The sequence below is a fragment of the Hemitrygon akajei genome, chromosome 21 (genome assembly GCF_048418815.1).
Source record: "Hemitrygon akajei chromosome 21, sHemAka1.3, whole genome shotgun sequence".
In the NCBI taxonomy this organism is placed as follows: Eukaryota; Metazoa; Chordata; class Chondrichthyes; order Myliobatiformes; family Dasyatidae; genus Hemitrygon; species Hemitrygon akajei.
In genome coordinates this window covers 22,267,793-22,291,681 of record NC_133144.1, presented here as the reverse complement: position 1 = coordinate 22,291,681, position 23,889 = coordinate 22,267,793, and the positions used below count along the sequence as shown (strand labels likewise).

General features: G+C 53.7%; 1 protein-coding gene across 1 annotated transcript; it reads right to left on the bottom strand.

The window, feature by feature from the left end:
• Positions 1-809: 809 nt before the first annotated feature.
• LOC140714517 (NACHT, LRR and PYD domains-containing protein 12-like) lies at positions 810-22,158 on the bottom strand. The gene is made up of 11 exons (XM_073025809.1): positions 22,002-22,158; positions 20,641-20,762; positions 20,354-20,505; positions 19,900-20,071; positions 19,628-19,693; positions 17,400-19,080; positions 16,258-16,344; positions 8,307-8,468; positions 3,546-3,710; positions 3,162-3,329; positions 810-900 (listed from the first exon to the last, which is right to left on the bottom strand). The coding sequence occupies exons 2-11, from the start codon at positions 20,744-20,746 to the stop codon at positions 810-812; spliced, it is 2,850 nt and encodes a 949-aa protein (XP_072881910.1). The 5' UTR covers positions 20,747-20,762; positions 22,002-22,158.
• Between the last annotated feature and the right edge of the window lie 1,731 nt (positions 22,159-23,889).

Below are 23,889 nucleotides of genomic sequence, written 5' to 3'. Positions count from 1 at the left end.
CAAGGAAGTACTGACGACAGGGAAGAAGTAATGGCACAGCTGGTAGGGTGGCTGCTTCACAGGTCCCAGTGATCCTGATCTCTGCCGCTGTCTGAGCGGCATTTCTCCCACACTTTCTCCTCGTGACCAACTGCCTTTCCTCCGGCTGCTCATTTCCACCCATGTCGTGCAGGAAGCTAGCATGTCAATTTCCCCTCCCGTGTAGGTAAGAGGTAGACTCTGGGAACTATAGGAATGCAGGGAGACAAAATAGAGGGTAAGTGGGTGTTTGGCTTCCCAAAGTCCAGCCCTACGTCGCTGTTGTGAGAGGTGGAAATGGGTAAGGCCGGTCAACAGGGCTCTGGAGAAGCTATACAGGTCAATCCCTGTACAGTCGATGCAGTGGATTGCAGAAGTGTTGAGACAGGGAGGGGTGCACCTCCAGAGGGATTCACAGAGACAGGGAGCAACACACAAACAGAGGGGATCACAGAGGCAGGGAGAGGCAAATGGCTAGAGGGTTTCGCAGAGACAAGGAGGGGAACACGACCAGAGGGGTTCATAGAGATAGGGAGGGGCACAGCCAGAGGGGTTCACGGAGACAGGGTGGGGAACTTGGCCACAGGGATTCACAGAGACAGGGAGGGGGCACAGCCAGAAGGTTTACAGGGACAGGGAAGGGAGGGGCAGAGGGGCTGGAGTAGGTCACAGAATGGGACTGAAACAAATCGACAGATAAATCTTTAAAGGGGTGATTTATTAGAAAAGGCGACCTTCGTGGAGTTGGGTTATGGAGCTGCGGTCTTGTTCCCAAGGAGAAGTCTCACCCCTCAGTACATGACCAAATTCAGCGACTCCTGGCCTTGAGTGAGGGAACTTAGAAACTGCAGTCCGTTCTCGCTGAAGAGGTTGTTTATCACACTGTGTGCAGTGAGGATCAAAAAGGGAGGACAGAGTCAAATTCAGTTCCTTCAGCAGGATTTCCTAACCGTGGTGAAATTATTTAAGAGTGGCAGGGTCATCCACTATGGAAAGAGAGCCTTCAACCCAACTGGTCCGTCCTGGGTTTGGCCCATATCCCTCTAAACCTTTCCATCAAATTATCTATCCAAGTACCTTTTAGATGTTGTTAATGTACATGCTTCAAGCACTTCTTCTCGCAGCTCCTTCTATTTGTGGACCACCCTTTGGGTGAAAAAAATGCTCCTCTGATTCCTATTTAATCTCTCTTCTCTCAGTTTAAACCTTTGCTTTCTACTTTTTGATTCCACGACCATAGGGAAAAGACTGTGTGCATTCACTTTATCTATGACCCTCATGATTTTATATACTTCTCTTAAGGTCACCTCTCAGTCCCCTTTACTTCAAGGAATAAAGTCCTAACCAATCTCCATAACTTAGTTCCTTGAGTCCCAGCAAGTTCCTCATAAATCACTTCTGCACTCTTTCCATCTTAATGGTTTCTCTCCTACAGCGGGGTAATCAAAAGTAAACACAATACTCCAAGAGTTGTCAACTGCAACGTGAAATCTCAGATTCTCTACTCTGATGAAGGTCAACATGCCAAACACCTTCTGCACCACCCTGTCTACCTGTGATGTCATGTTCAGGGAACTATGCACCTGTACACCTAGTTTTCACCAGAGTGTCAGAGGGTGAGGGAAGACCTAACCCAGGTTAATAAAATGATAAGAGATCTAAATATGGAAGACTGGCAGAATCTTTTTCCCAGGGTGGAAAAGCCAAGTACTAGAGGGCAGAGGTTTAAAGGAGATGTGTAAGGCAAGTTTCTTTCAAACAGGGACTGGCAGGTGCCTGGAATCGTGGAATGCCCTGCTGGCGGGGAGGAGGGGGTGTTGGAAGAAGATATAATAGTGGTGTTTAAGAGGATCTTAGACACATGAATGTTCGGAGAGTGGAGGGGTATGGATCACTTGGAAGTAGATGTGATTTAGTTCAGCATCATGTTACACACAGACTTAGAGAGTCATAGAGCAATACAGCACAGATACAGGCCCTTCTGCCCAATGAATACATGCTGACCATGGTGCCCACCCAGCTAGTCCCAATTTCCTGCATTTTTCCCAGACCCTCTAAGTGTTTCTTTAAAGATACTACTGTACCTGCCTCAACCACTTCCTCTGAAAGCTCGTTCCTTATGCTCACCATCCTCTTGGTGAAAACCTAGGGTTCCTTTCTCGCCACATCTTTCCCAAAACAGGGTGACCAAAGCTGTACACAGTACTCCAGGTGTGGCCTCACCAGTGACATACAAATGCAACGTGATGTCATTACTCTGGTACTCAGAGCCCTGACTGATGAAGGCCAGTCTGCTAAAAGCCCTTTTCACCACCTTGTCTACCGGTGAGGGTGGACAAAGAGCATGATCCCATACACTACGTTTTAAATTCGATGTTCAAGGGGCAACGAGGAGGAAGCAACATAGGAGGGGCAGAGACGAGGGACGGTGAGGATTGAGGAGTGGCAAGTCGAAGTAATGCAGGAGGGGACAGTGAGCAGGGAATGGTATGGGAGGAATGGTGAGGAGCGAGGGGTGAAGCAGAGGGATGGTGGGAGGGAACAGTGTGAGAGAGGGGTGTGGAAGGAGTGGTGAGGAGGGAGCCGTTTGGGAGAGGAATGGTGGGGGTGGAGGAGTGGGCGAGAGGGGTGATGAGGGCAGGGAAGTGTGGGAGAGTGGCAGTGAGGAGGGAGTGGTGGGGAGAGGGATAGTGAAGAGGGAGCCATGTGGGGTGGGGCATTGAGGAGGGAGTGGTAGGGGAAGGCGTGATGAGGAGGGAGCCGTGTGGCAGAGGGGTGGTGAGGGTGGAGGAGTGTGGGAGAGGCGCGGGGAGGAAGCAGTGTAAGAGAGGTAAGAGGGGGGAGGAGTTTGGAAGGAGTGGTGAGCCATGTGGGAGAGGGGCGGTTCGGAGGCAGTGGTAGGGGAGAGGCTTGGTGAGGAGGGAGCCGTGTGGCAGAGGGGTGGTGAGGGTGGAGGAGTGTGGGAGAGGCGCAGGGGAGGAAGCAGTGTAAGAGAGGTAAGAGGGGGAGGAGTTTGGAAGGAGTGGTGAGGAAGGAGCTGTGTGGGAGAGGGGTGGTGGGGGGTGGGAGGGAGCGGTGTAGGACAGGAATAGTGAAGAGAGAAAGGCGGTGAGGATCAGGCAGAGTGGGAGATGGAAACTCACCAAAGCTTCTGCAGCCGATGACAGGTTTTGACAAGATTGGAGATGTGAGGCAGGGAGATGTCGGTCATCAAGTTGTTTGACAGCTTCAGGCGGCGGATGGACATTTGGTTCCCAAGTGCGCTGACCAGTTCTGGGACAGAGGCATCTGTGAGACCATTGGAGGAAAGTCTAGGAAAGAGAGGGGATGCGTCAGTGCATGCTGGGGGTAGGGGTTGTTGGGGAGAGGGTTTGTGGTGTGGGGAGGGTTTGTGGATGGGAGAGACATGTTGGGAAGGAGTGGTGGGGAGAGAGAGGGTAGGAAAGAGGGGGTGGGAAGAAAGGATAAAGAGAGAAGTGGGTGAGTGAGAGAGAAAAAAAGAAAGAAAAAGCAAGAGTTTCTCTCACCCTAGCATACGGAGTCTTGATGTGCTGAGACTGGCAGAAAGATCCTTCACCCCCTCGTCCCCCAAACTGTTCCCATCCAGGCTGAGATAGTAGATTCGGTCCCAAACACTCAGTAGTTTACAGAGGATGGGGACAATGGCGCTGGTCAGCCTGTTCCTCATCAACCTGTGGGACAGAGGGTCACAATCCAGGCACCACACCACTTGCTATAGGACAAAACACGGGTGGTGACGAGGCAGAGTACTGGAGTGAGCTAGGATGCCTGGCTGAGTGGTGCTGCAACAATAACCACTCACTGAGCGTCGAGTTTTTCAGTTTAGTGTTAGTTTATTTTGAGAGGGAGAACAATGTCATATCCACGCGAGCCCCAACATCTCCAAATGACCCTGCAATCTCAGTCTCTGACCCTCACCCCCTTGACGAGGGCGAACCCACAGAAAGTCCCTGGTCCACATCGTATACCTGGCTGAGTGCTAAAGATCTGTGCAGATATTCCAACTGGCTGGAATATTTATGGAATCTTCAATCTCTCTTTTCTGTGCTTTATAGGGTCCCATCTCCTTCAAGAAACTATCAATTGTACCGCTGCCCAAGGAGAGCGTGGTGACCTACCTGAATGATTACCACCCAGTGGTGCTTACAGCAAGCATACTGCAGGGCTTTCAAGTTTGTTATGTTGCAAATCAACACCTGCCTCAAAGGTGACCTGCACCTGCTTCAATATGGCTATCATTCCCTGGTGCCAGGGTCAAGCATGTCTTATAAAGGGCAGTCTCGGAGGAGAGGGTGAGCAGCCAGATGTCGTGGTTCAAGCTGGTACTAATGGCATTGGCTGGAGCAGGGGTGAAGTTCTGTAAAGTGATTTTAGGGAGTAAAGAAGAAAATTTTAAAAAAACAGAGCTTCCAGGGTTGTAATCTCAAGATTACAACTCACGCCGCATACGGGTGAGGTGAGAAATAGATACACAGTGAAATTCAATATGTGTTTAAGCAGCTAGTGCAAAAAAGAGGGCTTCAGATTTATTGATTCTTGGGCTCCTTCAAGGAGAGCTGGTATCTGTACAAACACCATGGTTTTCATCTGAACTGGAGGGGAACTAACATTATCACCACAACTCAACCAGACAATAGGAAGGTTAAAGGGAGACATGAAATGTTCTTGGCAAGTAGATCAAGAAGAATCCCACATTGTTGTGATCACAGGGTCTTTATCCTGCATTTTCTGATGGAAAGCAGGTGTTTGTAGTCAGTGGAACCTGGGAATGATTGGAACTAAACGAGGGGATTGAGGGATTGAGAAGAATCTTATATTAAGATAAAAAGGCAAAAAATTTATACGATCTGAAGAGAAACCACCTTGTTGTGGTTTGGAGTCTTGTGTGCCTCAATGACTCAGAGAGCTATGTTGGCTGGGCTTTATGCTTTGGTTCTTGGTAGGGTCACCCATGCCAAATAGGTCAAAGGGTAGAGGACAAACTAAGAGTGGTCTACCAGTCCTCCACAGTGGGGGTTCAGCTCAGGACTTACAACCCTGACTGGTAAAATAATATTGTTAAAGAAACAGCAGTGAAGAATCCTTCTACATCTGAGCATGATGGTATTGCTGAGTCTCCACCCAGGGCTTCAATGCCTGAGAGTTGTGAAAACCGAGAGTAAGCTACTGACACATTGAAGGAAGCCCTGAACACCATCAGAGACAGAGGACCTTCTGTGGTGAACTACATATACTTGTCTGGACACGCCCCCCCCCCCCCCCCCCCCGCCGACTGCTCCTGTGGCTCCTCCCACGGACCCCGGCATAAAGGCGATTGGAGCCTGAGCCCTGGTCTCAGTCTCCAGGATGTAGTGTGGTGGTCAATTGCCGCTTGTTCTTTCTTCCAGCCAATAAAAGCCTTTATCTCGCCTCACGTCTCGGAGAGTTATTGATGGTGCATCACCTTTGTTGCTGCCCTAAGTGCCAGTGGTGTAACAGGCAGTACTATTTGCAGAAAAATAAGATAACTGAGGAGACAGTAGGTCTATTCAAGGATAAAGGAGGAAATTTGTGCTTGCAGTCAGGGACATTGGCTGAAGTACTAAATGTACTACCTTGTAACAGTATTTAACAAGAAGAATTTGAAGGATCAAAAAAACATGGTGGTGCATACTAATTTGTTGCGGCATTTTAAGATTAAGGAAGTTGTGGTGCTGGGTTTCTGAAAAGTATTAAGGTAGATAAATCCTCAGGGCCCGATTGCATATGAAAGAAGCAAGTGAGGAAATTGCTGGGACATTTGACAAAGATCTTTGTGTCCTCGCTAGCTCCAGGCGAGGGCATGGTGGACTGGAGAGTAATATTGTGCTTTTGTTCAAGAAGGGAAAAAGGAATAATCCAGGTAATTATAGGTCAGTGAGTTTCACATCTGTGGTAAGGAAGTTACTGGAGAGAATACTGAGAGATAAGATTAATATGCATTTGGAAAGGCATGGCCTGTTTAACACAGTCAGCATGGCAGTGCGGAGGACAGGTCATGCTTTATAAACTTGATTGAGATTTTTGAGGCAACAAAGGTGCTTAATGAAGAAGGTAAGGCAGTGAACATTATCTATATAGACTTTTAGTAAGACATTTAATAAGATCCCTCATGGTAGGTTGATTTAGAACATAAAGGTGCATGGGATCCAAGGTGAATTGCAAGTTTGGATTTGTTTGGAACTGGTTTGCAGAAGGTAAAACAGAGGGGTAGAAGGCTGTTACTTTGGCTGGGGGTTTGTGACCAAGAATCCCAAGAATCAATGCTGGAACCTTTGTTGTTTGTGATCTACATAGACAGACACACAAAGACACACACGCGCGCACACACACACACACACACACACACACATTTATATAAATAGGTAGCCTCACTCTCACAAATTTTTACAGGTGTACCGTGGAGAGAACTGTACTGATTGCAACACCATCTAGTATGGAGGGAACAATGCATAGGATCAGAAAAAGCTACAGAAAGTTGTAAACTCAGCCAGTACTGGCCTCCCCAACACCAAGGTCACCCTGAAAAGGCAGTGCCTCAAAGAGGCAGTGTCCATCATTAAGGACCTCCATCTATCCAAGACAGGCCCTCTTCTTGTTGTTACCATCAAGGAAGAGGTACAGGAACCTGAAGACACACAGATAACATTTCATGAGCAGGTTCTTCCCCTCCGCCAATGTCATGGTCCCTTCTGGCAATCCCCCACCTTGCTATTTACCTCAGGAATTGGGCCTCAATCCCCTCGTTTAGTTCCAATCATTCCCAGGTTCCACTAACTGCAAACAACTGCTTTCCATCAGGAAATGCAGGATAAAGACCCTGTGATCACAACAAGGAGCTGCCAGTTCGTTGGTCGACTCCAGTGTGAGTAACCTCATTTCATGGTTCTTAGGACTGCCAGTTCTAAGTCTAGCATTGCTCCTAGATACCGATTCCATGCTCGCTACATCAAGAAAGCCTCCCAACTCTGCCTCTGCACCCGTGTTCTGCACTTGGGTTCATCCACTGCCTTGCTCATGTAACAGCCATCAGATTTATAAATGGACAATGAACCCATAAACTCACTATTTTTGCTCTTTTTTCCATTACATGGTAAGTTAACTTCTTATACAGGTTTCCTCTGCTATCTGAAGGTAGAGCATTCCTATGAAACCGTTTGTCAGCCAAAATGTTGTAAAGCAAAGAAGCAATTAGCACTAATTTACATGGGAAAATTTTTGAGCATTCCCAGACCCAAAAAATAACCTACCAAATCAAACCAAATAACACATAAAACCCAAAATAACACTAACATATAGTAAAAGCAGGAATGATATGATAAATATACAGCCTATATAAAGTAGAAATATTGTATGAACAGTGTAGTTTCACTTATCAAAATCAGGAAGACAGCGAGCCAAAATCGATTTGGAGAAGAAAAAATTAGCATGTACACGCATGTGCACGTATACGCATGTGCACACAACTGCCCGCACAAGGCTTCACGGTCACAGTAGTCTTTCTCGGGGTAAACACGTATTAAGCGGGCATCTTTTTTTGTAAAAGCAAAAAACCTCTTTGGTTAGCGAAAATAGGTACTAATGTAGGTCTTTCGTAACAGCGAGCTGCCGTAAAACGAACGTTCGATTTGTATGTATTATTTTTTGTAACCTATAGTTTTTATGATTTTTTTATTGTTATGTATCGCAATGTACTGCTGCCACAAAACAAATTTTATGATATATATCCTGATTCTGATACAGTAGGCACATTAATAATACCGTATTTAAAATGACAGGTCATAAATTGGAGAGATTTTAAAGATAAAGATTAACCTTACTTGCCACATGTACATCAAAATATACAGTGAAATGCATCACTTACGTCTGAGCATGTGTGGAGTCAGCCCACAACTGTCACTCTGCTTCTGTCACCAACATCACATGCCCACAATTTAACAGTCCTAACCTATGTCTTTGGCATGTGGGTTGAAAACAAAGCGCCTGGAGGAGATCTACACAGTCATGGAGAGAACATACTAACTACTTACAGACAGTGGCAGGAATTGAACCCCCATCACTGGTGATGTCAAGAGTTATGCTAATCACAATGCTATCCATGGTTAAGGTTTAGTGGGATATAGGCAAAAGCAAATTGAAGGCAGGTCAGCGGGCATGTTTCAGCGCAGTGGGACTTAATAATTGTTGACAGGTTAATGGCAGGATCTAAAACGAGGCCACTCAACCATTCTGGAAGGTTCTGTACTCACTGTAACACCTCTATACGACATGAGGGTCCAGTGAGGGCTTCACAGAGCTCTTGGACAGCATCATCACCCAAGTAGTTATCATTGAGGCTGAGTCCTCGGAGGGAAAAGATTCCTGATGCCAGGTCTGGGACACAGGATGGGGTGAGCTCGTTCTGGGTCAGACTGTAAGGTGTGGTGGCAGAAGAAAGAAAGGGGGAGGGGGAGAGGGAGCGAGGGAGAAAGGAGGACAGAGAAACGGGGGAGATGGGGTTGAGAAATGAGAGGAGAGAGTTACTCACTGGTACTGATAAAGTGACTCAGCCCGAAACATCAATATTTTATCCTCCTCATGGATGCTACCTGAGAGCCTCATTTCCCTCCCTCCCCTTTCACCTACCTTCCCACCCATCACTCACTTGTCCCCATCTCGACTTTAAACTCCCTCCCTTCCTCAAACCACACTCATTACTCCTCCCAATCCTCACCCTACCCTCTCCCCACTCCCCCTCCCTAGCTCTCCACATCATTACCAGTCCCCTCTCCCCACTACCTCCCTAGCTTTCACTCTCCACCTCTCCCAGACACTCTCCCACACTCTCCCCTCCTCTCTCCTGAGCTCACAACCCCTCCAATACCCTTCCTAGCTCTCACACCCTCACTGTACTTCAAAGCCCTCCCCATTCTACTCCAACATCCTCCCCAGCTCTCTTCCCCACCCTAAAATACCTTCCCCAGCTCTCTCGCCCACCCGAAAACGCCCTCCCCAGCTCTCTCCCCCCACCCTACTCGAACGCCCTCCCCAGCTCTCTGCCCCACCCTACTCTGCCCTTCCCAGCTCTCTTCTCCACCCTACAAAGCCCTCCACAGCTCTCTCCCCCACCCTACTCCACCATCCCCAACTCTCTCCCCACCCTACTCCAAAGCCGTTCCCAGCTCTCTCCCCCACCCTACTCCAACACCATTCCCAGCTCTCTCCCCCACCCTCTCTGCCATCCCCAGCTCTATTCCCCACCCTACTCCAACACCCTTTCCAGCTCTCTCCCCCACCCTACAACACCCTCCCAGCTCTCTCCTCCACCCTACTCCACCCTTCCCAGCTCTCTCCCCACCCTACAAAGCCCTTCCCAGCTCTCTCCCCCACCCTACAAAGCCCTCCACAGCTCTCTCCCCCACCCTACTCCAACACCCTCCCCAGCTCACACCCCCACCCTACTCTGCCCTTCCCAGCTCACTCCCCCACCCTACTCTGCCCTTCCCAGCTCACTCCCCCACCCTACTCTGCCATCCCCAGCTCTCTCCCCCACCCTACTCCAACACCCTCCCCAGCTGTCTCCCCCTACCCTACTCCAATACACCTTCCCAGTTCTCTCCCCACCCTACTCAGCCCTCCCCAGCTCTCTCCCCCACCCTACTCCGCCCACCTCAGCTCTCTCCTCTACCCTACTCCAACACCCTCCCCAGCTCTCTCCCCCACCCTACTCCACCATCCCCAGCTCTCACCCCAACCTACTCCGCCATCCCCAGCTCTCTCCCCCTACCGTACTCCACCGTCCCCAGCTCTCTCCCCCACCCTACCTGGTGATCCCCAGCTCTCTCCCCCTACCCTACTCTAACACGCTTCCCAGCTCTCTCCCCCTACCCTACACCATCCCCAGCTCTCTTCCCCACACTAAAATACCTTCCCCAGCTCTCTCGCCCACCCTAAACCGCACTCTCCAGCTCTCTCCCCCCCACCCTACTCGAACGCCCTCCCCAGCTCTCTGCCCCCACCCTACTCCAAAGCCCTTCCCAGCTCTCCCCCCCATTCTACTCTGCCATTCCCAGCTCTATTCCCCACCCTACTACAACACCCACCCCAGCTCTCTCCCCCACCCTACTCCGCCATCCACAGCTCTCTCCCCCACCCTATAATGCCATCCCCAGAACTTTCCCCTACCCTTGCCATCCCCAGCACTCTCCCCTACCCTACTACAACACCCTCCCCAGCTCTCTCCCTCTACCCTACAATGCCCTCCCCAGCTCTCTCCCCCACGCTACTCCAACACCCCCTCAGCTCTCTCCCCCACCCTACAAAGCCCTCCACAGCTCTCTCCCCCACCCTACTCCACCATCCCCAACTCTCTCCCCACCCTACTCCAAAGCCCTTCCCAGCTCTCTCCCCCACCCTACTCCTACACCATTCCCAGCTCTCTCCCCCACCCTCTCTGCCATCCCCAGCTCTATTCCCCACCCTACTCCAACACCCTTTCCAGCTCTCTCCCCCACCCTACAACACCCTCCCAGCTCTCTCCCCCACCCTACTCTGCCATCCCCAGCTCTATTCCCTACCCTACTCCAACACCCTTTCCAGCTCTCTCCTCCACCCTACTCCAACACCCTTTCCAGCTCTCTCCCCCACCCTACTCCTACACCATTCCCAGCTCTCTCCCCCACCCTCTCTGCCATCCCCAGCTCTATTCCCCACCCTACTCCAACACCCTTTCCAGCTCTCTCCCCCACCCTACAACACCCTCCCAGCTCTCTCCTCCACCCTACTCTGCCCTTCCCAGCTCTCTCCCCCACCCTACAACACCCTCCCAGCTCTCTCCTCCACCCTACTCTGCCCTTCCCAGCTCTCTCCTCCACCCTACAAAGCCCTCCACAGCTCTCTCCCCCACCCTACTCCACCATCCCCAACTCTCTCCCCACCCTACTCCAAAGCCCTTCCCAGCACTCTCCCCCACCCTACTCCAACACCATTCCCAGCTCTCACCCCCTACCCTACTCCAACACCTTTCCCAGCTCTCTCCCCCACCCTACTCTGCCATCCCCAGCACTATTCCCTACCCTACTCCAACACCCTTTCCAGCTCTCTCCTCCACCCTACAACACCCTCACCAGCTCTCTCCCCCACCCTACTCTGCCATCCCCAGCTCTATTCCCTACCCTACTCCAACACCCTTTCCAGCTCTCTCCCCCACCCTACAACACCCTCCCAGCTCTCTCCCCCACCCTACTCCAACACCCTTTCCAGCTCTCTCCTCCACCCTACAACACCCTCACCAGCTCTCTCCCCCACCCTACTCTGCCATTCCCAGCTCTATTCCCCACCCTACTCCAACACCCTTTCCAGCTCTCTCCTCCACCCTACAACACCCTCCCCAGCTCTCTCCCCCACCCTACTCCACCATCCCCAGCAGTCTCCCCTACCCTACTCTGCCCTTCCCAGCTCTCTCCCCCACCCTACAAAGCACTCCACAGCTCTCTCCCCCACCCTACTCCACCATCCCCAGCTCTCTCCCCACCCTACTCCAACAACCTCCCCAGCTCACTCTCCCACCCTACTCTGCCCTTCCCAGCTCACTCCCCGACCCTACTCTGCCATCCCCAGCTCTCTCCCCCACCCTACAATGCCATCCCCAGCACTCTCCCCTACCCTACTCCGCCATCCCCAGCACTCTCCCCTACCCTACTCCGCCATCCACAGCTCTCTCCCCACCCTACTCCACCATTCCCAGCTCTCTCCCCCTACCCTACTCCAAAGCCCTTCCCAGCTCTCTCCCCCACCCTACTCCAAAGCCCTTCCCAGCTCTCTCCCCCACCCTACTCCAACACCATTCCCAGCTCTCTCCCCCACCCTACTCTGCCATTCCCAGCTCTATTCCCTACCCTTCTCTGCCATCCCCAGCACTCTCCCCACCCTACTCTGCCATTCCCAGCTCTCTCCCCCACCCTACTCCACCATCCCCAGCTCTCTGCCCCCACCCTACTCCAAAGCCCTTCCCAGCTCTCCCCCCCATTCTACTCTGCCATTCCCAGCTCTATTCCCCACCCTACTACAACACCCACCCCAGCTCTCTCCCCCACCCTACTCCGCCATCCACAGCTCTCTCCCCCACCCTATAATGCCATCCCCAGAACTTTCCCCTACCCTTGCCATCCCCAGCACTCTCCCCTACCCTACTACAACACCCTCCCCAGCTCTCTCCCTCTACCCTACAATGTCCTCCCCAGCTCTCTCCCCCACGCTACTCCAACACCCCCTCAGCTCTCTCCCCCACCCTACTCTGCCCTTCCCAGCTCTCTCCCCCACCCTACAAAGCCCTCCACAGCTCTCTCCCCCACCCTACTCCACCATCCCCAACTCTCTCCCCACCCTACTCCAAAGCCCTTCCCAGCTCTCTCCCCCACCCTACTCCTACACCATTCCCAGCTCTCTCCCCCACCCTCTCTGCCATCCCCAGCTCTATTCCCCACCCTACTCCAACACCCTTTCCAGCTCTCTCCCCCACCCTACAACACCCTCCCAGCTCTCTCCCCCACCCTACTCCAACACCCTTTCCAGCTCTCTCCCCCACCCTACTCCTACACCATTCCCAGCTCTCTCCCCCACCCTCTCTGCCATCCCCAGCTCTATTCCCCACCCTACTCCAACACCCTTTCCAGCTCTCTCCCCCACCCTACAACACCCTCCCAGCTCTCTCCTCCACCCTACTCTGCCCTTCCCAGCTCTCTCCCCCACCCTACAACACCCTCCCAGCTCTCTCCTCCACCCTACTCTGCCCTTCCCAGCTCTCTCCTCCACCCTACAAAGCCCTCCACAGCTCTCTCCCCCACCCTACTCCACCATCCCCAACTCTCTCCCCACCCTACTCCAAAGCCCTTCCCAGCACTCTCCCCCACCCTACTCCAACACCATTCCCAGCTCTCACCCCCTACCCTACTCCAACACCTTTCCCAGCTCTCTCCCCCACCCTACTCTGCCATCCCCAGCACTATTCCCTACCCTACTCCAACACCCTTTCCAGCTCTCTCCTCCACCCTACAACACCCTCACCAGCTCTCTCCCCCACCCTACTCTGCCATCCCCAGCTCTATTCCCTACCCTACTCCAACACCCTTTCCAGCTCTCTCCCCCACCCTACAACACCCTCCCAGCTCTCTCCCCCACCCTACTCCAACACCCTTTCCAGCTCTCTCCTCCACCCTACAACACCCTCACCAGCTCTCTCCCCCACCCTACTCTGCCATTCCCAGCTCTATTCCCCACCCTACTCCAACACCCTTTCCAGCTCTCTCCTCCACCCTACAACACCCTCCCCAGCTCTCTCCCCCACCCTACTCCACCATCCCCAGCAGTCTCCCCTACCCTACTCTGCCCTTCCCAGCTCTCTCCCCCACCCTACAAAGCACTCCACAGCTCTCTCCCCCACCCTACTCCACCATCCCCAGCTCTCTCCCCACCCTACTCCAACAACCTCCCCAGCTCACTCTCCCACCCTACTCTGCCCTTCCCAGCTCACTCCCCGACCCTACTCTGCCATCCCCAGCTCTCTCCCCCACCCTACAATGCCATCCCCAGCACTCTCCCCTACCCTACTCCGCCATCCCCAGCACTCTCCCCTACCCTACTCCGCCATCCACAGCTCTCTCCCCACCCTACTCCACCATTCCCAGCTCTCTCCCCCTACCCTACTCCAAAGCCCTTCCCAGCTCTCTCCCCCACCCTACTCCAAAGCCCTTCCCAGCTCTCTCCCCCACCCTACTCCAACACCATTCCCAGCTCTCTCCCCCACCCTACTCTGCCATTCCCAGCTCTATTCCCTACCCTTCTCTGCCATCCCCAGCACTCTCCCCACCCTACTCTGCCATTCCCAGCTCTCTCCCCCACCCTACTCCACCATCCCCAGCTCTCTCCCCCTACCCTACTCCAACACCTTTCCCAGCTCTCTACCCCTACCCTACTCTGCCATCCCCAGCTCTATTCCCCACCCTACAACACCCTCCCCAGCTCTCTCCCCCACCCTACTCCACCATCCCCAGCAGTCTCCCCTACCCTACTCTGCCATCCCCAGCTCTCTCCCCCACCCTACTCCGCCCTTCCCAGCTCTCTCCCCCACCCTACTCCGCCCTTCCCAGCTCTCTCCCCCACCCTACAAAGCACTCCACAGCTCTCTCCCCCACCCTACTCCACCATCCCCAGCTCTCTCCCCACCCTACTCCAACAACCTCCCCAGCTCACTCTCCCACCCTACTCTGCCCTTCCCAGCTCACTCCCCCACCCTACTCTGCCATCCCCAGCTCTCTCCCCCACCCTACAATGCCATCCCCAGCACTCTCCCCTACCCTACTCCGCCATCCCCAGCACTCTCCCCACCCTACTCCACCATTCCCAGCTCTCTCCCCCTACCCTACTCCAAAGCCCTTCCCAGCTCTCTCCCCCACCCTACTCCAAAGCCCTTCCGAGCTCTCTCCCCCACCCTACTCCAACACCATTCCCAGCTCTCTCCCCCACCCTACTCTGCCATTCCCAGCTCTATTCCCTACCCTTCTCTGCCATCCCCAGCACTCTCCCCACCCTACTCTGCCATTCCCAGCTCTCTCCCCCACCCTACTCCGCCATCCCCAGCTCTCTCCCCCTACCCTACTCTGCCATCCCCAGCTCTATTCCCCACCCTACTCTGCCATCCCCAGCTCTCTCCCCCACCCTACTCCAACACCATTCCCAGCTCTCTCCCCCACCCTACTCTGCCATCCCCAGCTCTATTCCCCACCCTACTCTGCCATCCCCAGCTCTCTCCCCCACCCTACTCCAACACCATTCCCAGCTCTCTCCCCCACCCTACTCTGCCATCCCCAGCTCTATTCCCCACCCTACTCCAACACCCTTTCCAGCTCTCTCCCCCACCCTACTCCAACACCATTCCTAGCTCTCTCCCCCACCCTACTCTGCCATCCCCAGCTCTATTCCCCACCCTACTCCAACACCCTTTCCAGCTCTCTCCACCCTACAACACCCTTCCCAACTCTCTCCCCCACCCTACTCCAACACCATTCCTAGCTCTCTCCCCCACCCTACTCTGCCATCCCCAGCTCTATTCCCCACCCTACTCCAACACCCTTTCCAGCTCTCTCCACCCTACAACACCCTCCCCAGCTCTCTCCCCCACCCTACAACGCCCTCCCCAGCTCTCTCCCCCACCCTAGTCCGCCATCCCCAGCTATTTCCACCACCCTACAACGCCATCCCCAGCACTCCCCTCTACCCTTCTCTGCCATCCCCATCACTCTCCCCACCCTACTCCAACACCTTCCCCAGCTCTCTCCCTCTACCCTACAATGGCCTCCCCATCTCTCTCCCCACCCTACTCCGCCCTCCCCAGCTCTCCCCACCCTACTCTGCCCTTCCCAGCTCTCTCCCCACCCTACACTATCCCCAGCACTCTCCCCTACCCTACTGCAACGCCCTCCCCAGCTCTCTCCCCCACCCTACTCCGCCATCCCCAGCTCTCTCCCCCACCCTACACCATCCCCAGCTCTCTCCCCCTACCTTACTCCAACACCCTCCCCAGCTCTTTCCCCACCCTACTCCGCCATCCCCAGCTCTCTCCCCCACCCTACACCATCCCCAGCTCTCTCCCCCACCCTACTCCAACACCCTCCCCAGCTCTCTCCCCACCCTACTCCAACGCCCTCCCCAGCTCTCTCCCCCACCCTACTCCAACACCCTTCCCAGCTCTCTCCCCACCTTACTCCACCATCCTCAGCCCTCTCCCCCACCCTAATCCGCCATCCCCAGCTCTCTCCTCCACTCTACTCCGCCATCCCCAGGTCTCTCCTCCACTCTACTCCGCCCTCCCCAGCTCTGTCGCTTCCTTCCTCTGTCTCCAGATTTCACTCCTCCATGTTCCCTCTCCAGTTTTCTCACTCCGTCTCCCTCTCCTCTAACTCCCTCTCGAGCTCCCCCCTGTTCTCCTCCACAACCCCTCTGCAGCTCTCCTTCCCATGCCTATGCACCTCTCCCTCCCCTACCTCACCCTCCCCACCTTTCCTCCATCTTCCATCCCATCATCTCTCCCCACTCTCCTCTACGTCCTCCTCTTCCCCTCATTCCATCATCCCTCTCGCTCCCTTCCACAAACCCCCTGATGTCCACACTCCTCCACCTCTCCATGACTCCCCAGAGGTGGGATGATGGGGCAGCACTACTCACTCCAAATGGGTGATTTGACATTCGGGGTCACGAAGGAGAATGGCGAGGATTCTCACTCCCTCATCACCCAGGTTGTTACAGGTGAGGCTGGGGAGACAAAAACAGACAGTTTGATGCCCTCAGTCAGGTGTGGCAGGAACAGAGGGATGGAAGATGGGGAGAGGAGTATAGGGTTGGGAGGAGCGCAGAGGGTGGGGCAGGTGGAGGGATGGGGCGTGGGGAGAAGGGTTTGGCATGGGGAGAGAGAGATGGGAAGGAGAGTGTGGGGTAGAGGTGTGGGAGAGATAAGGGATAGACAGTGGGGGGAAGAGATGGGGTCAGGGGAATGAGAGGAGATGGTAGCTGTGGCGATGTGGCAAAGAGAAAATAGGTGAAAGAAGTCGGGGTAAAACCAGGAGACGGGAAGAGAAGATGGAGGAAGAGAAGACGATGGAAGAGAAAATGAGGGAGGTTTAGGGAAGACGGAGGGTGTTGGGAAAGGTGGGATTGTTGGAAAAGTTGGGGGATGCTAGAAAAGAAGGGTGGGGGTGTTGGAAAAGACGAGAGGGTGATATTGGAAAAGACAGGTGTGGGTGTTAGAAAAATGGAGGTTGTTGGGAAAAGACAGGGGGTGTTAGAAAAGACAGGTGTGGGTGTTGGAAAAGACGGGATTGTTGGAAAAGACAGGATTGTTGGGAAAGACGGCGGATGTTGGGAAAGAAGGGAGGTGTTGGGGAAAGGCGGAGGGTGTTGGGAAAAGACAGCAGGGTGTTAGAAAAGACGGGTGTGGGTGTTGGAAAAGACAGGATTGTTGGAAAAGACGGAGGGTGTTGGGAAAGGTGGGGGGGTGTTGGGAAAGGCGGGATTGTTGGAAAAGATGGGAGTGTTGGAAAAGACGGGTGTGGGTGTTAGAAAAATGGAGGGTGTTGGGAAAAGACAGCAAGGTGTTAGAAAAGACAGGTGTGGGTGTTGGAAAAGATGGAGGGTGTTGGAAAAGACGGAGGGTGTTGGGAAAGATGGAGGGATTTGAGAAGATTGGGGTAGCGTTGGGTTGGGGACAAGATCAAGAAAGGTGTGAAAAGACAGTGGGAGGGGGGAAGAGACCGGTGTAGGGTTCAAGGAAGACCTGAGAGATCAAGAAGTAGGGAAGTCAGGAGCCTTACCTGAGCTTCTTGCAGTGGAGCAGGGTAGGCATCAGCATATGGAGCCCCACAGCACCAAGCCAGCAGCCAGTGAAGTCATAGATCTCAGTGCTCCCAGACAGGCCCATGAGATAGGCAAGGGCAGCACAGTCCTGGGCGTCCATCCTAGCCTTTGACAGTTCTCCTGACCGCACCACCATTTTGCCAGGCAAGCCAGTCACAGCCTGCAGGGCCAGCTGCCGCCGCCGGGCCTCGTAGAGGCAGCGGGCGAACTGCAGCAGACCGCGTTGGTCACCTTCAGTAACCCAGCCTGCCCCCTCCTGGCTCAGCCATCGCAGGGCACCGCGGACCGAGCGACGGGTCAGGGGCCCCAGCAGGGGCAAAAGGAGCTGGGTGGCCACCTTGCGGCTCAGACCAGCAGTGAAATACAGGAAGCCCGCGTACCGCCTGTCCCTGACTGTGGCCTCCCGGGTCTCCCTCACTGCCTCCCAAGAGTGGGGGCCCAGGAACTGAGCCAGGGCTGCCAGGAATTCGGCCACAGGGGGCTGCCGGAAGGAGTAGGCGCCATTGCTGGTGGCGGCAGGATGGGCTAGGCCTGGTGGTAGCTCAGCAGGTTGCAGGGCCCATTCAGCTGGCTGAAAGGGCCGTCCTCCATCAGCCAGACAATGCAAGGCCACAACACTAATGCGGCAGAGGAGGCTCTTTAGACCCTGGGCCGGCAGAAGCGGACGGCCCTCCTGGCTCAGAGCCCAGCGCAGGTAACAAGCCAAGAGCTCGGTGGTGGTGGCTGGCATTTCCTCACACTTCTCCTCCTTTCCCTGCCCGTTGGCTCTGGGAGCCAGGCAGTGGGAGGCCAGCCAACAGTAGGCTGGGTTGGAGCAAAGATTCTTCAACAGCGGGCTAGCTAACAAGCGAGCTAGGAGCCACTGCCCGGCCTCGGGTTCTTGCGAGAAGGAGCGCAATAGGTGGGCTTGCCAGGCCTCGGGGCGCAGACCCCGCACTTCAGCCCAGAGCCGAGGCTGAAGCAGGAGGAGGGGCTCCGCGGTGTGGGGCCGGGCGGAGAGCAGCACCTGGCAGCCGGGCAGCAGGTGCCCGCGGGCTAACGAGAGGACCATTTGCCAGGCAGGCATGGCATGTTCAGGCGTGACCTCGGGCTCGGCCTCGGGCCTCTCGGGGGAAAGCGGCAAAGCATCCAGTCTCTCCAGACCATCAAAGACAAAGGCCAGAGCCTGGGGGCAAGAGTAGAGGGTGGTGAGCAGGGGGGCGAGGCCAGGGTAGAGTTCCAGCAACATCGCCGTCAGGCTGAGCTCTGGGCCAGGCGCTAAGAGCTCGATGTAGAAGATGAAGTGGAGTTCGGGGTAGACAGAGGGGCTGGAGGCCCACTCAGACACCAGGCGCCGCAGGCAGGCAGTCTTGCCAATCCCTGGAGCTCCAGTCAGCAAAGTCAGACGCCCAGGGCTCCCGGGGCTGGAGAATGTGGGGAAGAGGTGGAGACGGGGGTCAAGGGGGTGCACTCTTATGGTGGCAGAGCCCTCCTCCATCCCGGGACTGAAGCTGGGCTCGATGTACTGGGAGATGGCCAGCAAGTCAGGGTAGTCCTCAGGGCGAGGGGTGGGCCATGGGTCATGAGACCCAACGGCCCAGAGCAGCTCGAGCTGGCGCAGGACATCCCTGCGGTGGCGGAGGCTGGCTTGTTGGATCACTGCAGGGGGAGAGAGAGAGAGAGAGAGGGTTAAAAAAAATGAGTGCGAATGGGGTTGTGTGGGAATTGAGTTGGGGCAGAGGGATAGTGCAGGCAGGCATTGGGATAGAGAGAATTAGAGAGCAGGTGGGAGGGGGAGAGAGGATTAGAGGCAATAGATAGTGGGGGAGAGGGCTGAGTCAATGGGGGAAGGGGTAGGGGATAGAGGATTTACACAGTGGGGTAGTGGAAGGGGGACAAGGGGGTGGGGGAGAAGAGGAAAGTGGCAGGGGAGAGGGGAGGGGAGGTTTGGGGAGAGAAAGGTTAGAGACAATGGTAGGGAGGCAGAGTGGGGGGAGAGCAGAGTTAGAAGAGGTGGTGGCGATGGGCAAGTAGGGGTGGAGAAGAGGTTAGAGGTGATGGGGATGGGAATGGGAATGGGAGCAGATGGAAGAGAGATCAGGGCAGGGAGGTTGAGAGATGGCGAGTGGGGAAGATGTGAGATTAAGAGGGAAATGGAGAGAGGGGACTGGAGGGAGAGGGAGAGGAGGTAGGGGGGAGGACTCACCTTCCATGTAGTTTGGGAGTTTCTCACTCAGTGAGTTCCAGGTGATGTAAAACAGGAGGCCAGGACCTGAGAAGGGGGGATAGCAGAGCAATGAGACTCAGTATTAAGGATTCCAGCCCCTCCCGCCTATCTGCTACCGACTCACACCCAACCCAGGAAAAGGAAAGAGAGCATTAGGGGATGGATGGTGAGGAGAGGGGGAGGGAGCTGGGACAGAAAGACAGCAAGGTGGGGGTGGGGGGAGAAGAGGCATGAAAGAGGGGCTTCCTTACCTCTCGTTTGCACCTCCTGCAGGACATCCTGGAGGGCTGGGTTTCGGACAGAGACCTGTCCCAGGGCCTTCCACAGCTCCCTCATATTGTTCCCACCCGCCTCCATTGCCACCTTCAGCAGCCCCTCGAGCCGGACCCTCTTCTGGCCCATCAGCAGCCGCTTCTTCACAACCTGGTTCGAGGTGGTGGGGGGGGGGGGGGAGGGAAGGAAGGTTGATCAGATCAGAGGGTTAACAAACCTGCTTTGAGTCAGTCTTCAACCCATAGCCCAGACTCTTTATCTTTAACCATGACTCATGGCCTCTACCTCCTCCCTCTCAGCCTGCCCCTTGCCTGCTAATACTAACTTCTATCTAAGATAGCCAGAGATCCCCCCACTCCAGCAAGCCCTCAGCCCACAACCTCACTAACCACCTTCATCCCTGACCTAGTCCCAAGGTCTCAGGCCTCTAACCTTCAGCTCCTCCTTGAAGGCGGGGGCTTCGGAGAGGGTGGCAATAAGGTCCTGGGTGCTGGAGGTCATGACCTCCTCCAGGCGACTCTGGTAGAAGGTTGTGACCCGGTAGAGCTCAGCATCTGTCAGACGTAGCAGCACGTTGGAGATACCTGGGGAGGTGGGCGAGGGTCAGGGGTCATGGTGAGACAGAAGTGGACAAGTTTCAAGAGAGGAAGATAGTCTCACTGCACATCTGGAGATGTTTGAAGGAAATAGCTGGGGAAGATTGTTCATGTTCCACTCACCTCCAACTTCTGACGGTCCCTCCTCTAGTCCCTCGCCTGAGGTCACATGTGGGTATCGGCTCCTCCTCCCTGAAGTACGGACTCTCTTACTCGGAATGCTGCCCATTCCCACCTCTCAGAGTCTGGAATCCAGACCAGAAACCAGATTTAATGTCGGGTAACTCACACTCCTCTCCTTATCTCTGTGACCACCCCTCAACCCCAAACACCAAACAAGAGAAACTCTGCAGATGCTGGAAAGCAATACACACAAAATGCTGGAGGAACTCAGCAGGCCAGGCAGCATCTATGGGAAAGAGTGCACAGTCAACGTTTCAGGCCGAGATCCTTCATCAAGACTGGTCCTGATAACCAACCCTTCTCTTCACTGTTGTTATCTCCTTCGACCCCTTCATGTCTGCCCAACTCTGTTACCTCCTCTGGCCTTACACCCCTCCCCATCAGTAGTTCCACTCCAGCCTCTGACCTCCACAATTCTCCCTTTCTTTGTACTGTCTGTTTTTCCTACATCCTTCCCTACGTGCTCTACATCTCCTCCCAGCCTCTGCAACTCCCTTCACAAACTCCTCTTGATCTCCGGAACCCCTTGCACCCCTCCTTTTCTCTTTCACATTAATACATGCACCTGTATCACTGTAGGAATGAACACTAAAAGTAAATATCTGTGACTAATAATTCAACACAAAACTAATTAATTGTTGGGAATTCAGAAAAAATAGCAACTTAAATTCAGAAAAACTTGTGGAATTTATGAGTACATTCTCACTGTTAGAACTGAAAATATCTCAATAGGACTTCAGACTCTATCCCCACCCACAGATGAAAGGATCATTCCATATGAAGAGCCATGGAACCTATATTGTCTATAGACATTCTGTGCGGTCTATACTGTAGTTTCAAATATACCTAGAAGGGTTTTTAGGTTTCTAAGTAAACCTACAGGAATCTATGGAGTCCTCATAACCTATGAGGACCTATCAGGTTTTCTAAGGGGTTATTATTTTGAAGGGCTCCTGGTGGTTCTATAGGATTTAAAGTCTTTCTATGTGGTACCTGTATGATCAATAGGTACGTTTAATGTCAGAGAAATCTATGCAATATCCATCCTGAAATTCTATTTCTTCGCAAACATCCACAAAAACAGAGGAGTGCCCCAACGAATGAATGGCAGTTAAATGTTAGAACCCCAATGCCCTGCCAGCTCCCCCCCACCCCACACAAGCAGCAGGAAGGCAACGATCCCCCCCACCCCACCAGCAAAAAAAGCATCAGCGCCCTCCACTCAGCACTCAAGCATGCATTAATAGACTCTGACTTGCAGTACCCCAAAGACTACTTGTTCATCCAGGAATTTGACATACCACAAGTTCTCTCTCCCTAATATGGATAACCCACTGGTTTTTTATTGATTCTATGGGTTTTCCATGGGATTATATGGTGCTCTAGGATCTATAGGAGTCAAAGGGTTTCTTTTAATTTCTCTTGGTGTCTCGACATATCTATGGTGTTTCTAGTGGTTCTATGGGGGCTCAGGGGGTTTCCATAAGGATCCCACGACCATCTGCAGGGATCCATTGGGCCTATGGGGTTTCTAACGGGATCCACGGAGTTTCTGATGGATTTGGAGAGAAGTGTCCATGACATCTAAAGGATTACTGTGGGTCGATTTGTGGGGTTTCCATGGGGATCTGCTGGGTTACTTATTGATCCAATGGGGCCTCCATTAGACTTGCGAGCATCCAACGAGGATCTGGAAGGGCCACGGCCTGGCTTTCGCCAAGCCGCCCACTGGGTTTGGATGCAATTGGGCGGTCGGCGCGCGTGCGCAGTGCGGCCCGCCCGCCGGCTGGCCGGCCGCAGAGCGCATGCGCAGATTGGGGATTGGCGTGGGGTTGCGGAACGTCCAGTTTACAGATGCTGCAAACCTTCACCAGCAGGTCGGGCAGTATCTCTGGAAGGGAATAAATAGTATTCGAGTCGAGGCGTCGATGAAATGTTCTTCCTGCGGAAAGTTCATCGGCCTGAAACGTCGACTGTTTATTTCCTTCATAAATGCTGGCTGACTTGCTGAATTCTACTAGCGCAATTTGGGTCGGTCGGAAGGAATGTGTACCAGTGGGTTGTGCCATCTCTCCAGTCTGTTTCCCACCCTACCCTGTCTGTGTTAGGGGAAGGATGTGGAGGCCGTAGAGAGCTTTACCAAGATTTGCCTGGATTATAGAGGCACATTCTGTAAGGCCAGGTTGGATAAACCCGGCTTTCGCTGGAGGCTGACTGAAGACCAGACAGAGGTTTATGAGGTGTCTATCAACTTGTCTTGGGTCGTCTTAGCCGGCCTGTCTCTTGAGTCTGAGACAGATAAATAAAAAAACCCGCAAAAAGCCGAAGTCTGACCACGTGAAAGTGGGGGGGGGGGGGGGAAGAAGTTGTTGACAGCATGAGTAATGAAATTGTAGACTTAGCGTGTCTCAGACCACAATGCCACTTTCGCAGCAAATAAAGTACTTCGGGGTTTGGAGTGAACCTAAGTAGTCATCAAATCGGGATGTAGGAGTTGAAACTGAAGACTGGCTGTTTAGGATCAGAGAGCGGAAGATCAAAAAGGGTGGTAAAACACTGGGTTGTGGCTGGAGTGGGAGACGTGATCTGAGGAAAGAAAGGGAAGTAAGATCATAGGAGACTCGGGAAATGCTAGAGTCCAATCGTACAGGGAAGATAAAAGTCCCCTAACGCAGCACCGAATACAGCAAAAAATAAAGTGGAACTGCGGATAACTTTGAGGTTGAATGAGTCGACGTCGCAGAGAGAGATTCAGGGTATGAATATTCCCGACAGAAGGCATTGAGTGTGAGTCTAGGGATGCCTCGAGAGACGCTAGATTTTAGTGCATGTCTGTAACCCTAGGAAGGTCTGAAATGTAGGGAGCACAATTTCAAATGGGTCTAACTGGAGCCGGATAATAAATGCTGATCTTACCGGCGATGCCCAGATCACGGGAAAGCAGATAAAACAGAAGTAACTTGATGTATTTCACCTGGAGTTATAACTCTCAGCGCACTCTGCCTTCCTTTATGCATTTATATACTTAGAGATACTTTCATCATCATCATCGTCATCATCAGGTGCCGCGCCCAGTTTGAGCTTTGACAGCCATGGCCCACACACTCCTGTTTCGGGTCAAGTGGCTGCTGTCTCCATCATCATTTGTCTTTGCCTTCCTCTTGCTTTCTTCCCTTCAATCTTTCCCAT